The following is a 17,862-nucleotide window of genomic DNA, read 5'->3' as shown; positions in this document are numbered from 1 at the left end:
CTTTACCTAGGGGTGCCCAGGTGGAATGTTTGCAGTTGGGCAAGAGTTAAAACAATGAAACAATACACAAAAACACAAGGTAGGTAGCTTTTTGGCAAATTGAGTGTTTAAAAATATACTTTGTAACATTATACTATATTTTGTTACTAAAATAAAAAAAAAACAGGAAAAAAAAGAACTTACATTATATACAGTATTGTGCAAAAGTCAGAGACTACCATTCAATCATTTGATTGTCCAAGTTATTCATTTTTCAGGAGACATTTCTGAGGAGATCAGATATAAGATAATCCACTTAAGTGAAGAAGAAAAAGTCAAATGAAAAGTGAAAAAAAACAGAAGTTTCCAAAACTAGAGTTCAAAAATGATTAAAAGGTATGGAGAAAATGGGACTCTTAACAACTGTGACCACCAAAACTGTCCCCATCAGATAAACAGCACTTAAAAGCTTTCATCTTCAAGAGAGGGGAGAAAATCAGGATTCACTCTTCCTTTAGATCTGAACAAATCCACAGGAGTTTCTGTCCATCCTTCTACTTCGATAAAACAACTCTGCCCACCCAGTCCAGACCTCAACATCACTGAATGTGTTTGAGATTACTTTGATCATGAGAAGCAGAAAATACAACCAACTTCTAAGACTGAACTTTGGAGGTGTAAAAAATATCCCTGTAGATATTTTTGAAAACTGTAAGCAAGTGTCTTAAAGAATGGAAGCTGTAATAAAGGGAAAGAGTGGTCATAGTAAACACTGAAAAAATGAACGCAATACTTGTTGTTGAGGCTTCTGCGTATTTTTCTGTTAAGAACATGTTTTCTGCTTTTTCTCCTGCTGTTGAAAAATTAACAACTTAAAATTATACAAATAAAGGGTGGTCTCTGAGTTTTGCACAGTAGAAGTAAAAAAGGCTCAAAGGCCTAAAGTTGGGCAGCCATGCTTTAGACCAATGAGAACAAGTTCTGCTGCATTTTTCCTTTAATGCTTCGTTTCAGACAAGAATTGGTTAAAGCAGCCGGTTCAGTACAAATATTACACCCACACTAAAACAGATTTACATATAATAATTGCTCCTGCTTTCGTACTTTGGTTCAGGACTGTGCCCAGACGAAGGCCTATTTCAAAATGTACAATGAAGGTAATGAGGGAGGATAAGAAAGAGATGTTCCAGCCTTGGTGAATTCTGGAGCAATGTGCTTTTTTAAAAACAGAAACTGCTTTAATAGCCTAAATATTTAAGAAAAATATTTGGCTTTTGGCTTGGCTTTTAGAGCCTAATATTGCAAAGGTCAATCCAGAAACTACCCTGGAGTGCATGACAGGTGCAGGTGTGCAATCACTAGACAATCAGCTTTCAACAACACCCCACTAAATCAGTGGCCAATAAATAAAGCAGAGACACATCTGCAAGCGCACAGCACCTCTAGGCACTGGCCTCTCCAGGTGCGAGCAGGAGAAAAAACCCTTTCGGCTCATCTAAGAGAAGTTTTACTGTTTTCTTCCTACAGTGGTCAAGATCAAGATTGTGGGCAATAATGGAGAGAAGTGTGACTTTAACCCTGAGTTCTTCTTAAAGGTTGATAAGGCAAACCTGGATCAACTCTGGGTTCATGTTGAGTCAGAAACGGCCCCTGTGGGACATTGGAGAAAATGCTTGAACTAGCAGGCTGTTTCTTTAGTTTAAAAAACACAATCTGTTCTCTACCCTCCAGCATGGCCCATTAAGCTTGGGAAGCACATGAGAAGACGTGTCTACATTAATTTGCCGAAAGAACAGGCAATAGCAAGGGAAGGAGGTGAGGAAATGAGCTTGTGTAAGAGATGAAGAAATAATAAAGGAGTATTTGAAATCAAATGCATTTCTCCACCTCATTTGCCTATGGAATCTTTCTATAATTACCCCTACACTGTTCCAAGCTGGGGCTTTATTATAGAAACACCTTAAGACCAGGCTAACTACAATTTCAGTTAGGATCTCATTCATAGTGCAGGGATATTACAGAATAACATCGCCTAACTTTCATGACCTAAAATCCAGATAGAAAATGAGCATTACAGAAACCAAAAAAAGGGGACACCCAATGACTATCAGCACCCGTTGACAGACAACAGTTTACAACAGTTAAAACATCATTTTGAACACAATCAAAAAATCATCTTAAAGACTGAAGTAGGAACAGGGTCAAGATCAAGTGTTTATAACAGCACAAAGAAAAAAACTCCTGATTATAACCTTTTTATAACCGTTTCCAACCAAAACTGGTACTACAAAACTTGGAAAGTTGAAATAAAAACAAGCATGATTCTATTAAATAATAATGAACTAAAATGACATAATTAAGCCTTCTCAGCACAGAAGGCCCTGAGGGTTCCCTTCAGCAAAAACCCCTTAAATAATGTCATAACCTTGGAATAATTCCAATAGAGTCTTAACATAATTTTTAAGCATTTATTACAACCATTAGCTGCTTTTATTGAAAACGCACTGTTATCCTTACTTTTGTTATCGGTAGCATAACAAGCTTAGTGGTTAGTAGCATAATGTTTTATTTTTTAATATTAAAAATGGTGACCTAAAATGATCTTAGGTGAATGTGAATGATGTGAGAAATCAGCTGGCACAGGCCATGATACTGCAGTTACCTGACCAGTTACGACTGGCTCTGGAGAGGGCAATAAGGCATCAATGGTCTCTCCCAGTTGTGGAGCAACATACTACTTCTTATTTCTTTCTGTTTTAAACCAAAGCCAAATTGTAATCACACTGTCAAAGTTGCACATATGTGAAAAAACTAGCCATTTTTTTGTTCGATTAAGTTCTTACAGCTGACAGACATGCTTTTAGTTGTCTATCAGCTTTGCACTGTTTCAACAGGCATTACCTTACAGACAAATGAGTTTGCTGGGCCTGTGTCCAAACAAGACATAAACAGTGATGTCACGAAATGCAAATAGCTTCTTACTGTAAGTGCAGCCTTTGGAGAGCTCCTAAGAAGAGACGCAATGTACTAGAAACATTCCTTGTTTGCACTACCTTATTAAACGCATTTTTTGACAATAGCAAGGCGGTTTAACTGCTGAAAGAATAACAGCTATGAACTTTCATTTATCGGTTTCCCAGATTACAACAGCTAAGCTGGAAATGATGAGCACATACTGAATTTTTTTCCTCAAAGGCAAAGATACACACAGACATACAGTCGTATGCGAATGTGGAGTTCTGTCAGAGTTTATCTTTCAATTGATAAAGTTTTTTCTTCACTTCCACAAAAATAGCAGCTTGTGATGGGCTAAGAGGCATGTCAGACATTTAAATCAAGGCTACTATTGTGCATGCTTACCTCACTTCCTCCTCTAGCTGTGAGAGGCGCTCTTTCAGTGACTGGATCTGCGTGTCCCGTTGACGAACCGTTTCTATTAGGTAACTGTATGGCTGTTGGGACTGCTGAAGAAGCTGATTGGCTGTCTGCAACTAGAACAAATAAAACATTCAATTGCTACCGGCTGAGAAATATGACTGTCCAAATACCCAAAACTTATGGAATGTATCTTTAAATACGTATAGTTAAATCGTTTTGTATTTGTAATTTGTCTTTTGCTAATCAAGCTTGTACAAAAATGTTCCAATCAAATGTCATCAGCCCAATGTATCATAATGCCTCTCATAACTGTCTTCAATGTATGATGATACGCAATTATACCCTTTATGGGGAAATTTCAACTGATAGGCAAGAAACTTCAGTAATACATGACCATAACAGACAGATCTGGCTGTCTCTGGAGGTGGGGACAAGCCCGCATGAGTGGTAAAGTGAGCAATGTATAAAACTCTCAGTTGAAGAATGAATCACACAAAATGCCAATCAATTACAGCCCACAACCGAAAGGCCAGTTTGGCAGCGCCCGCCCTTCACTGCATCAGCTGAAGCCCATTAGCCAAAGATTATGCAGAGAGTGCGTCTGATTGGACAAGAGCTCATGACAAGGTGAAAAAGGGACTGGTCACGTGTTGGGTAAACGTGAGCTATGTAAACACAACATGAAGGTTGGGGCAAAATACAACATGTCAACACAGACAGTGCTTAAACAAGGCTCTTTGTGAGAATATCGAGCATGACAGTTGTGCTTGGCTGCGATCCTTTCTCCTGATGCAGCTTTTTTCTTTTTCTTTTTTTTATTTAAGCTCTCTTGCAGCTCACGTGTTGCACCTGAGAAGAGCAGAAAGTGCTGAAGTGTCAGCCAAGTTCTTTCACTGCTCGTTTTTAAAAGAAGCAATTACCTATTCCTCCCTCTGGCCATTGACGATTACCCTAGTGTGCGGGAACAAGTGCTCGCGCTATCAGCATCTTCTTGTTGAGAACGCTCTCATACCTAAAAGAGCGCATTGCATAACAGGACACAATAATTGCCTTGGCAACAATCTATCATTATGTTTTATGTGCACTGAAAAAAAAAAGGCCATCTCCACCTTCTCAAATTCTCAAATCATAACACAGGGCACAACATAAACCCAGAGAATCGAGCAGTGCTGTAGGAGAGCAACAAGTGTCGACTTGCATTAGTTCTCCGTCCAAGTTGACTCTGGGCAACTCCTTTACAGGCACAGAGTCGTGAGGAAGGGTAAATGTCAGAGGTACGCCACATCAAAGGGCATGAGACTCCCTGAAAAGTGTCAGCGGTAGAGTTAATAGTGTCTTAGTGCTTAAGGGAACAAATTAAAAACGTGCAATAACACAGAAGGTACACAGAGCACTCTCAGTTAAATGCATAGTCTCTCTCTGAAGCTAAAGCTGCGTTCACAGTCAATCCACAAACATTAATGATGATCTGGGGCTTGTTCGTTTTTAATTATGATTCTAGTGTCTGTAACACTGATATCACAGAAAGCTGAAGTATGCAAATGTTTTACTGTTAGCATCCTGACCACATATTCTTTAGGTGTTTAAATGAATTGAGGCATTGTCATGATCTGACATACCTAAAACATTTAAACGTTAAAACATTCACTTGCCATGTAAATGTTTGGGCAAAACTTTGGGTCAAATTATGTTTTGTTGATTGATTTTCTAAGTGAAACGTTAACACATCCTCTACAGACAGCACACTTTAATACTCAATTACTGTCTCGTCGCCAATTAAAAAAATAAAATAATAAGTGTGGCCTGGGGCAAAAGTTATGGCACATTTTATATTTACTTTTTTCCAATATATTGTCAAAAAATGCCATATTTAAGTTTGTTTACTTGTTTTCACTTAGAAACTACAACAAAACGTAATTTGGACACCACTGTACAATAACATATACAAGCCAGTTTTAAATGTTTCAAAGTATTCAAGGTGAACAGATTCTAGATATTTGGTTTAATATTGAAGAGTTCTGTGAAGAAGTAAATACAAAAACAAAAAACATATTTTCATTTTCTATTTTCCTTAAGATTTGATTTCCAGTTTTGAAATATGATGAATATGAAAACTTCCTAATGTTACATATTTCTCTGTCATTTTAGAATCTATGGCTGTGTTCATTAATCTGGGCACGTACAACATTAATTTTTTAGTTACAGATTACTAGCTCATTTTATACACTTGTCTGCAATCAAAGTGGTTACTGAAAACATTGATTCCAAACTTTTACAATGATTCCAAACTTTTGAACAGTAGTACTGGTCGGAAGCATTGAAGTCCAATCTTTAAGTCAAAATTAATCAGAAATTAAAAAAACATTTTTCTTTAATACCGTGGCATATTGCTGACTGAAACATAGCATTGGGGGGGTCTCTGAGCTAGATGATACAAGGGGAAGATGATATGTGATCTCACTGATTAATATTTTCCCTGCTGGTAAACTGTGACATAATTAAAACTCAGGGGAGCTTTAAAGGTAAGAAAAAGTCAATTAAAGATTACGGGAAAACACAAATTTGGTACAATTACGTGATTAAGTTTGCTTAATGTGACCAGGAAAAAAGATAAATTTTGATATCAGATGAACTTCAAGGGCTAACGTTTTTAATATAGCATTAAATCACAACATGGAATTTCCACACCATGCAGCTTTTTACATTTCTAATAAGTATTAAGTAACAAAATATGATGTAAATGTTATACTAAGTAGCATTACTAAGTCAGGAGGACAAAAACACCCCAAAAATGGTGTGCAGGCGCTGCAGAGTCACCCTGTAAAGCCTGAAATAATACTTTAAAAGTCAGGGGCATTGGGGTTGGATTTGGCGAAAGTTTACCGGACCACGTCACGTTTCTTTACCTATTAACGTCACACGCACAGGCTCAAAAAGATCTGGCTTAATTTGAGTTTAGACAAAGAGTTGAGTTTGAGTTAAGACAGACCTTCGTCCGAAGCACAACTGATGTTAAAATGTGTTCTCCTTCATGTTGCATTCAATTACATGTTTCTACCAGAGAGGTCTCCAAATCCCTAACACTTACATAGTAAAAAAAATAATGTATTTTAGTTACAAAATATGTTGGAATGTTATAAAATACACTGGAAAAAGCTTCATTTGAAACCTAACTACCTTGTATATTTGTACTCTGTTGTGTCTTTCTGGCCCTTAGCCTACACCAAACTAGGCACTTCGACCTTCCAAGTTTGAGCACATCTGCTCTAAAGAGATTACCTGATGCCAAAACAGCAGCTCTGTCCTAAAACATTCTTATTAAAAGTCCCCAGAAACAGTGACTATGCTGTTTGTGCAGGTGGATGAGTCTTCACATTAAACTTTTCACTGGAGGTGATAAGTTTAACCCAATGCAAGCAAAGTGATGCAGACAACTTATTAAGCTTCAAGTACTCTTCTTATCTTTCTCTCTCTCTGTTTATTGCTAGCCATTTTTTGTGTAGCCCACTAAAGGAAAAGAAAGGCAACATTGCAACAGTCGCAGAAAACTTTGAAATGAAGTCATCTGAGTAGCACAACACACACTTAATCTGTTAATCACAAATAAATACAAATTACAGTGACAGAAAAATTCAGTAAGTGAGGAGTGAAGATTCAAAAAAATCAGAGGATGATAACATCTGGCGGACTCATCGTGGGCACTTTAGGGAGTTTCTGCATGAATTCAGCAAACAGAGGCAGTTGACTGTGGTTATCTGTGTGCTTTAGCTGTGTGACATTACAGAGACAAATTATGCAAATAAAACTGACTGGAACTGAAACTGAACGTTTTGTGATGTGCAGGACATAATGTTATTTAATAGTACAGTATACAGTACTGTGCCAAAAGTCTCATGCATCTATGAAAGCGAAATATAAAGTCCTTTATTTGGGCAGTAAGCACTTAATTGCACAAAAAATCTACACTAGAATGCAGGAATCAAACCAGTGTTCTTCCAACTCTTAAGTAATCAATAACTTTTAAGTAATCAATAAGTTTTTCAAAACATTCTTATTATGTTGTACTGAAATTATATGCAGTGTCTTTACTGACAAAAACATACTTACAGCCGAGAGAGAGAGAGAGAGAGAGAGAGAGAGAGAGAGAGAGAGAGATGAGAGAGAGAGAGAGAGAGAGAGAGAGGGAAACTTAATCTCATATTACACATAACATCTAGAAATGCTCAATCAATGCTGACTATTTTCCAAAAAAGTGTCAGCACAGGACAGTATGAAGCACACTGAAGATGATTCCACTACTCATGAATGAACGAGAGAATGAACAACAAAGACAGAATCTGTGATTTCACTGCTCAGAAATGACGAATGAATATTAAAGACTCCAGCAGCTATTTCACTACAAATGTGTGTGTGTGTGTGTGTGTGTGTGTGTGTGTGTGAGAAAGAGAGAGAGAGAAAGAGAGTGCAAAAGGAAGCGAGAGAGAATGGGAGAGAGAGCAAGAATAAAGGAGAAAAAGTGGGAGAAAAAGTGAGAGAAAGAGACAGACAGACAGACAGGCAGACAGACAGACAGACATAGAGAGAGACAGACACACAGACAGAACAGTTGAGATCAGTACCTCTTCAGTGATTTGCTCTGTGTGGGCAGAGCGTCTCTCTAGGTCTCTCCTCAGCAGTGTGTTCTGTTTCTCCAACTGCAGAACTCTTCGAGCCAGATGAACACTACACACACACACACACACACACACACACACACACACACGTATCACATGTGCAAACAGACAAATGCAAGTATAGATTAGGGATGTGTACTCAAGTACCCACACAATATAACATTTGCTTATATTTGTGAGTAAGTACGTTACATCTTACTTTGTTACTTTGTCTGATATAAAGCTTAAGACGGGCGTATTGCCAAGGATGACTGAGAAGGCAGAGATAGCGTGGCTTTTATCTTTTAGCTAGACTGATGTTAGGTCCAGAAGCAGTTAATATATTTCTTGACCAAACTTTCGTGTTGGCACTGAGGAGAAAAAACACCTGTAGAGGACGGCGAATCTCCATCAGCATCCAGTGTTACTCGTTAGCTCTGCTAACTCAATAGCTTATCTGGGATCTGAGGCAGTCTCTGAGCTATTTTTGAAGAATTAAACATCTTTTGAAATTTATTTCTCTCCATGATGCTACATTTTTGTGCAACACCAGTGATGCCACACAATGGCAATAGAGTTAACTGGTAAATATAAACACAAAACATCATCATGCAAGTATGCGGGATGGAGGGGTGCTGAGAGGGCTACTAACTGCTATAAATAATTCGGAAAAAAAAAAAAATTTAAATGGGGGAGTGTCACTAAAACACAAGTAAGACGAAGTGTATGCGGAGCTATAAGCCAGTTTTACGCCCCAAAGCTGCCACCCTGTCTCGTGCACAGTGGTCTGATATAAAGTTTGCACAGAAGAACAGAGTAAAGTGAGCAGGTAGTACATCTGTAGTTTGATGTCCAACATTATTATAAGCGTACATTGTATTTAATGAAAATTATCCAAAAATTGCCATGAAATTTGCTGTGTACATCACTTACATGCTGTCTAAAATTAGCACTCAAAACACTTCCCTGCATCCCTGCGATCATGGTTAGTATAAAAAACATATGCAAAGGTATCTAAACCTAACCTTCAGCGCAAGAATGACCCATTAAAGCATTGCTTTCAGCAGAACGACGACCTCCTCCATTCTCACCTCTGCTTCAGTCTCCTCTTGGCCGTCGTCGGCACATTCGCTCCATAACCGTATGAAAACAGCACCCTCTCAGCCTCTTCTTCATTTTCAACTACAAACAAAAAAGAAAAAAAAAGAATGAAAAAAGGTAAAGAAAGAGTGCTTAAGTGTTTGGACATCTCTCAGACCACCCACCATGAAGACCAGAGGGGAGATGTCAGCTAAGCTAATAAACCATTATCTGCTGCTTAGAGTAAGTGCAGAAGTACTCAAAATAGGTCCTTTAAAAAGTGATTTAATGGAATGTGAAAAAGAAAGATGAAATGGAACTGAAAGCATGTGTTACAAGAGTCAAAAGTCAAAGCTGAATTCTGCAATAGCTGGAAAATTATCACTTGCCTGGAATAAAATGAACTTCTGTACTATTTAATTCAACAACTAATCATCCAACTAATCATCCATCATCAGTACCTGACCTCACAAACACTCCTGTGTAAAGTAGCGGCAACCTCCCTGATTTCAGAAGAAACGCTGGATGAACAGACATCTACACATTTTTGGACACACAGTGCATCAATGCTGTTTAGCAACTGATTTAGTAGATGAATGAAGAATTAATCTGTTCTACACCACTGTACATTTGCATGAGTGATATATTATTTTTGTAGCAATTATTTTCTACAGACAGACATGTTGCAATGCTCTTATGAAACTTGCAGGGATTAAAAGTTAAATGTCTATAGGTGTTCAGGCATGACTTTGGATTTGGCCTCAGGAACACACTAAAAACTATACTGGAGCAGAAATTTCTGAATCAGTTTTGCTTTCTACCTGACTCAGACTGTGGTCTGTTAAAAGGGCAAGTCGGGTCTGAAACTCTCTTAAAACAATAACGAAAAAGTGGCCCCTCTGTTACAACAGCCTGAGTTTTCACTAGGAAGATGATTCACGGTCAGTATCTGATTGGTAGCGGAAACAACTAATTAGTTTTGGAGAAAAATCTGATTATTTCTCCAGATGTGCAATCAGCCAATTTATTATTTTTATTCTGGACAGTGTGTTTTGCAATTTTATGACTTAAGTAATGTAAACCAGTAAAGCACTGTATTTAAATGCTGCTGCTACACCAATATCAACATGTCAGGGGATAATTATGCATGACCAGTGTTTCCCACACATAGGTTATACTTTGGCATTGTGGCCCAGTAAATGGACACCCACCCTAGTATATTTTGACTATTAAAATAGTTAAACATTTTTATTAATCTATTTTGGAAACAGGCTCTGAATTTGACTGTTACGTGAACACAGCTCAGGTCAGGGGAGAGTGAAGGAGACAGCAAGAGTGTGAGCAGCACCAGCATTTAGATAGCTAGCTACTACATGTAACTAACAAAGTTGTCCCAGCTGAATTTGTTTTCTGTTAGTTTAAAATAATGCCTGGTTGCAGTTACACCACTGATTCATCTAATATTTCATTTAACATTCATCTAACATTTACAGGTGAGTATTAAGAAATCTTTTAATAAGAAGCTGAGCGAGGAGAAGAAACTCATAGCTCAGGTATCCTCATGTGAGCAAATTCATAATGTCAGAAAAGCAATTTTATGCTCATTAGGCTGAGAGACTTAGAATCTTACTGAATCTTACTGAAATCCAGTCAGAAGAAACTGCACGTATCTAGAAGTTCATTTTTTGTATGTGTGCAAAATTATTATTTCCCATAGACAGAGAAGCAGCAATGCTCTTATGAAACTTCTCAATATTCACAATTACTGTCTACAGATGTTCAGACATGAATTTGGATTTATAACCTTTTTATGTCATATTATTACATTATTATGCTTTTTTTTCCAGTTTAAAAGAGTCAAAATATACTAGGGGGGGTGTCCAAATACCAGGGTGCAGTGACAAAGTATACGCTATGTGTGGGAAACACTGGTCATGCATAATGATGCACAGTCTTACTACAACTTTTTGATACAACTGCAGCAGCAGCATTCAAATACAGCATTTAACTGGTTTGCATTACCCCTTTTGATTATGGTTTCTTCCGTCAGTCATTAAACCATTCAGTTCACTGTTATTCTCCTGCAGAGCTACCAAAAAATGGCTGGTAGGCTGTAGTGTGACCTACAGGAGCAAAAAGGCTCAGAATCAGATCTAAATCATCTTTTACAGTGCTGACAAAAATACATGATAAAAACTGAGCTAGGGAGCAGGTGAAACCATCTCATTTTTCTTCTATATATTTCTGCATATAGTTTCAGTATACTGTATACCAGAGGTCACTAATAGGCGGACCGCAGTCCGAGTCCGGACCCAGACGCTGTCCTGTGCGGACCTGGACCTATAACCGATAAACTATGAAGAACCATTTAATTTCGACCGGGTGGTCCTATTTTAATCGGCGTAACTTTTCTAGCCTTTATGGTAGCTTTAGCAGCCCGGGAAACTCACAAACCAATTGTATGCGTTGTACATATCACGCGTGATGCTACTCAGCCAATCAGATCTGTGCATAACAATGAGTACTGCGACTCGAGTGAGTGAGGCACACACAGGGGAGGGACGAGGTGAGAAACAGCAGTCGGAGAAGAGAGTGAGCCGGAGAGAAGTTATTTCACATGGTGTGCTCTAAAAAGAGAAAACTGACAATAAATGTTGTTGAAATATTACTGAACTGCACTACATTTAGTATAAACTACTATTACACAGTATATGGCACTGAATCATAATGCAAGTTAAACATAATGATGTTCCAGACCTTTGCTTGAGGAAATTTTCTCTAAGTGGACCTTACTGAATTTTAATTAAACACCCCTGCTACATACTATACTATACTATAAACATTACTTGCGCTCAAATAACAACACAGCAGCGATGCTCTACAGCAGTCACCAAACCTGGTTCCTGCAGATCTACCTTCCTGAGTCTAGTTCCGATGACATTTAATGTTAGGTAAGGGATAGATGCAGGACTAGGAGGAGGTTTGGTGACCACTGCTGTAAAGACAAACTAAAAAAGTCTTAGTGTTTTTAATAGTTGCATGTAATTGACATAGTTACATCGTCTTGTAAATGAAAAACTGTGTGTAATTGTAATAGCTGAACGCAACCATTGTTTAACAAAGTTAGTACTGTGAATTTGGTTATTTATTTCTGCTTTTATTTCTGCTTTAGACTTCATGCTGCAATGCTCAGTGTTCACCAGCTAGTTAAAAAGGTAGTGTAGAAATTTACATTGAGAAAGATCCTTTGTGTTGACACATTAATAGGGCTATAAAACAACAAGGAAAATACCCACTACTACTACTACTACTACTACTACTACAACAACAACAACATCAAAAAATAAACAAATAGACAATATCAACAATATCAAGCCATGTCTCCAAACTGTTATTTCTCAATCAGCGTTCCTCGCTGCTCATAAAATCTAAGCTAGTTGGTAGTAAACTTGATTATACATCTGCTGCCTCACTTTCTGCTGCCTGCATGGTGACGTCATCCAGCTCCTTCTCCAGCTTCTCATAGATCTCTAGGCGCTTCTCCTGCTCGGCACTAAGGGACTGAAGTTCGGCAATGCGTTTCTCTGATGACGCCTGCAGCGCGTAAAACTCCTTTGTCAAAACCTGCCAGAAAGAAAGACACCAACTTGGAAGCATTATTACAACAACATGTTTAATCACTGTTTTAAAAGGGAGGAAGGGAGTTTATACCCTTATTTAGTCAGATAATGCTCTGTGATGGACTGAAAATCCACATCAAATGAATCTCCTTGAAAACATCACAGAATTTTCACTTAAAGCATACTAATCTTATTTGTTGTACATTGCTAGTCTACAAGTACATGTATGGGATTTTTTAAAGAGTGAAATAATGAATAAAGGTAATAATGAAACTCAAAACAACAAGGTGACAACCCTTAAAATACAGTGTCCTAGAGTCGCAAGGCTCAAACTTGAGCATTAGCTCGCAAACGGTCGCTAATTTCGCCTAGTTATGAATATCAGCCTTAACCTGTAGTTAACAGCTCTAAATAACATCAATAGGCTAGTAGGCCAGCCACAGTGGAAAAGTTGTTATTTTGGACCAAATCTTTTTCTGGGTATCCGGTAAAGTTGTTTTAATAACTACTGTCATTATTGTCATAATATAGGCTACACAGCTTTGGCCATTTAATGTATTACATCCACAAGCTAACAACAGGCATTTAGCCCATAATTTCTCAGGGCTGTCTCCAGATGTTCTCGTTACAAGATCATGCCGGGTCTGGCCACACACATTCAAAATGCAGCTCACACCGTTTTAAGGTGTGAAATAAACGTAAACACCTTTTTAAAAGTGCTTAACTGGTTTACAAAAACAGCACTTAAACACATTTAAGACATTTCATGTAAGTAGCCTTTTTACAAAATTTAAACATTATCTTCAAATCGTTCAGCCCTAATGAGAAGGTGAAACAAACTTTTGGACATGTAGATATTGTTTACATCCAGCCATCAGATAATATTTCAATCCAGACACAGCATGTTTACACTTGCCCTTTTGAAACTTAACTCCTGCATCCAGATATCGATACCAAGATCTCATTTCCCTGCATGATTTAAATCAGGCTGGCATGGTGCCAGAGCAGAGTGGGTGGAGTTTAATGCTTTATAAATCATTTTGAAATTGTGATGCAGAGCATTCCAGACATAAAGTTACAGAGAAAGAAAAGACAGCGATTTATGGACGTTTTGCTTAGCAGTCAACTGCTTCAACTGCAGCACAGTTGGAAAAAAAAAAGATATGGCTTAATATCCAGCCAGGAGCAGTGGGAGAACTGATAGAATAATGTATGGGTGGCAAATGGCTTTTCAACTTTGACGTTTGTAAACCTACACGTACAAACAGCTAAAAATTATCTGTTTAACGAGCGAGGAAAAGAATACTAAAGGGGGAAATGGAGTGCATGTGCCATTAGTCCGTGAATGTAACCAAGTGTGCCGCATTATGTTTACACATGCACACATATCCGACCACAAACTATGCTTGGCTACCTCAAGATCTGAACAGCTAGATCCACATCCCATAGTGTAGCCTAAGTTCACTGGTGAAAGCCACTTGCCTCCAGTTTTCTTCTGGTGCCTCTCGCACTCTATCTGGCAGAGGCTGAGGTTTTTTGCCGTTTCCTCCTGAACCATCTGGGCGCGCTCCACTTCAAAAGCCTTCAGCTTCATCTGGTTCTGCAGCTCAGACACCCTACTGTCAGAGTTCAGCTGCAGCTGCCTCAACCTGCATATAACCACAACATACCACAATATACAAAAAGCAAGTTATTTGCACAATATTCATGCACTCATATTTACTCAACAGAGGTGATATTTATGTATGCACTACACAAAGCTAACACACATAATATACATTACACTGTTTTCCACACCTAGGTTATATGGACATCTGCCAAAGTATATTTTGACCATTTAAAAAAAAAAAAACAAACATGAACACGGCCTAGGTTAGGGGAGGGGGAGAGAGAGAGCAAAGGTGACAGCAGGAGAGTAAGTCCCACTTACCTAATATTAGCTAGCTACTGCACATAACTGGCAAAGTTGTCCTGACAAGAATTTGCTTTATTTCAACTGGAAATAATGGCTAATATTTATTTAACAAATTAATATTGAGAAATATTAGCTGTGCAAGGAGGAGAAAAGTGCTCTGCAGTCAAAAGAAATGGCTGTAGAAAAATGCCTTTTGGTCACTGCAGCAGTGGATACTCATGTAAAAGACATTATTCGCTGAGACAGGCAGGCAGCAGGTCTGACCGTCCGTTTTTCAACATAACTTTAAAATAAATTTTAAAAATGTAAAATACATCTACTTAATAAAAAGTAAATTAAAAAAATTGTGAAAATTATATATAATTATATTCATTGGGGATTATTATTATTATATAATTATTATATAATTATATTCATTGGGATAGTTATAAACTATATATATATATATATATATATATATATATAGCTTATAACTATCCCAATGAATGTCATGGGTTTAAATCAATCATATCAATCAGTGTAAATATCTAAGATCCGAATTCATTGGTTTTTTTAAATAGATTTTTTTTTTAACTGTGGGACTGAGGTTGGACTAATTCGGAAGAATGCTCCATATATTTATGTGACAGTATAGTTTCACAAAGTGCTCAAAGAAGACAAAGACATACATTAGGCCTGTAAATGAAGTCATAGTGTGATTAGTATTTGCATGTAAATGACAAACTTACATAGTCTGTGTGTACATGTAAAAAGTTATTATAAATTTTTATTTACATTTTAAAGTCGGTGTCTCCCCCTGCCCCTGACTTCCCATCTAAGCACCACACTATATTTCAAATCTGTAGGAAACACTACCACTATAATGTAAAACAACTTTAAAAAGATAGGATCTGCACATAAATATATATATCATATATATACACACACACACACACACACACACACACACACACACACACACACACACACACATATATATATATATATATACACACACACACAGAGAGAGAGAGAGAGAGAGAGAGAGAGAGACTTCCCTCTGGTTCATTATAAGAATTTTTGTTTCGCTTTGTTGTGTTCTGAATTTGTGTAATTGGCACTAATTGTGTTACAGAACAAAAACGTAATAAAAGGTACATTACAAAAAAATAAAACTGGTAGGGAGGGGAAAAGCCTAATTTAATTGAAGCTGAATAAATAAACAGTATCAAAACTTTAAAAACTTTTATTTTTATAAAGTAGAACATTTGTATTTGGACCATAAGTTATCTAAAAGGTGTGATCACTGAACATTAATCAGAATATACAGTATATAACCGGATGCAAATGAAGGAAAAGATGTGGCTTTAGAAAGGCTGAGATGAGGCAATAACTTACTGAAAGGTTATGCAAATACTGAATTGTACATGATGTTGGCACAGTTTATGCATACTTACCGTCAGTCTTTTTCTCTAGAAAATTCCAAGTCTCAACATGCCCTGGCACATTCAACACCAAACCACACACAGTAAATCCACTTTACTACTAATGGGACTGCACAATGGGGGCTTGGCCGAAACCACCGCCTTAACTGGGCAAGTCAAGATTTTCGTTTCCACTTCACTCTTTTTTCCCCCATTTTGTTTTCGAGGTGAGTGTCAATAGACATTTCCTGCATGATTAATCTAATGATGGTTTAGACGAATGCTGATGATACAACACCGCAATGTTTAAATTCTCAGCATGATTCCTTATAGAAGCGTAATCGTTGCTGTTATTGATATAACGACCAAGATGACTCAAATTTCTTTCGGGAAATCAATAAATTACTACCAATGTTTATTTTTTACGTAATTCATTTCCCAAACTCTGTTGTCTCTTGAGAGTTATGTAAAACCAGTTACCACATTGTTTTTGAACTGCCACTAATATGACATCACTGGACACTTGGGGTTACGTCACCTCGTGTAGACATGCAAATCTGATCTTTTCAAATCCAACCTGAGCCACTTTCATATGTGGTCCTAGATCGGATGCGTATCTTATTCGTGACCATGCGACCTTAGTGTGAACGCTCAGATCGGAATTCATGTGCTTTTTTTCCACTGCACGTGCTCCATCAATCAGCGTTACCATGGCAGCAGCGTCGAACATCTGTTAAAGCCTCTAAAAGGTGGAAAAGCAACTCATTTCACATTTTTCGCCTTTGTCTCATTCTAATAATGAACAGCTGAGAGCTGATCAGAGTTAATCATCTTCGCAGCGAAGGCTCGTTCTGCTTGGTAGTTTCGTTTGCTGATGATGCACGTGACGCATGTGATTCATTCACTTGATGTTACTGAGTAGGATGTGCGCATGTGAGTCATTTCAGGATGGTTCGTTCACATTAATGACAGATTTAAATCACTTACGAGTACCTAAACGAGTGTGACCCATCATGTCAGAGAGATCGGATTTGAGCAAAAAATCAGATTTGAGCAATGAGGCTTGTAATTTGAATGCAGCCTTAGCAAGCTTTTAACAAAAGACTTTTCACAGATGTCCAGAACACTCACGTTTCTTCAATGTGGTATTGACGACTAGTTGACAACATTTTTGAATGACTAGTCAGCTAGTAAAAATGAGTAGCTGTGCAACCCCTACTGAACAGCTCAACATGCTTGGAGAAGAATGCTAACTGCCAATTTTGTTACATCAGCTAAAAGATGCCCACGCTGGCTTGCATCACATAAAGCGACGGGGGAGAGAGAACCGTCCTACCCACTCAGAGACAGAAAAGCCAATTATGCTCTCATGGACTTCCAGCCATGGACAGCTGTGGAATCACTAGGGATCGAATTTGCAATCTCTCCTGTCATAAATATTAACCCTAAGCAGCAGAGGGTTCATTCTTAAACTCAGCCTTGACAAAATACACTGTATCGGATTAAAAAGTTGAAAAGTTTCATACTGTGTCATTTTGTATTGTTGTTTACTGTGTTGGCTTGAGGCTAGCACCTTAGATGAGGGCACTATAGACCACAAACCAACCAGAATGGATAAAAACTCAAGAATGGATCAAAAACTCCACCATATCCTTCTATAATCCTCAAACATATATTGTATTTTTATAATGCTGAATGGAAAGTATACATATTAATATCAGGCACACTTCCAGGCACTCTTAATTTTTGCTGTATGTTATACTTGCTCAATTACAAGACTTCTATAAATGTTGGGTGCTCTAACCAACTGAACACGGAAAAAAATATGTTTAACA

At 37.8% G+C, this 17,862-nt stretch overlaps 1 protein-coding gene across 1 annotated transcript in view; it reads right to left on the bottom strand.

The window, feature by feature from the left end:
- Window positions 1-17,862, bottom strand: part of pibf1 (progesterone immunomodulatory binding factor 1) — a 54,292-nt gene that overhangs the window by 8,273 nt on the left and 28,157 nt on the right. The window contains exons 11-15 of the mRNA XM_036563469.1: window positions 14,195-14,358; window positions 12,563-12,715; window positions 9,101-9,191; window positions 7,977-8,079; window positions 3,340-3,470 (exon numbers count right to left, since the gene is read on the bottom strand). Of these exons, the coding sequence (XP_036419362.1) occupies window positions 3,340-3,470; window positions 7,977-8,079; window positions 9,101-9,191; window positions 12,563-12,715; window positions 14,195-14,358 (642 nt within the window). The remainder of the gene's footprint in view (window positions 1-3,339; window positions 3,471-7,976; window positions 8,080-9,100; window positions 9,192-12,562; window positions 12,716-14,194; window positions 14,359-17,862) is intronic.

This window comes from Colossoma macropomum, unplaced genomic scaffold, assembly GCF_904425465.1.
Source record: "Colossoma macropomum unplaced genomic scaffold, Colossoma_macropomum, whole genome shotgun sequence".
In the NCBI taxonomy this organism is placed as follows: Eukaryota; Metazoa; Chordata; class Actinopteri; order Characiformes; family Serrasalmidae; genus Colossoma; species Colossoma macropomum.
Note: the sequence above shows the minus strand (reverse complement) of the source record. Positions and strands in the feature narration are given on the sequence as shown.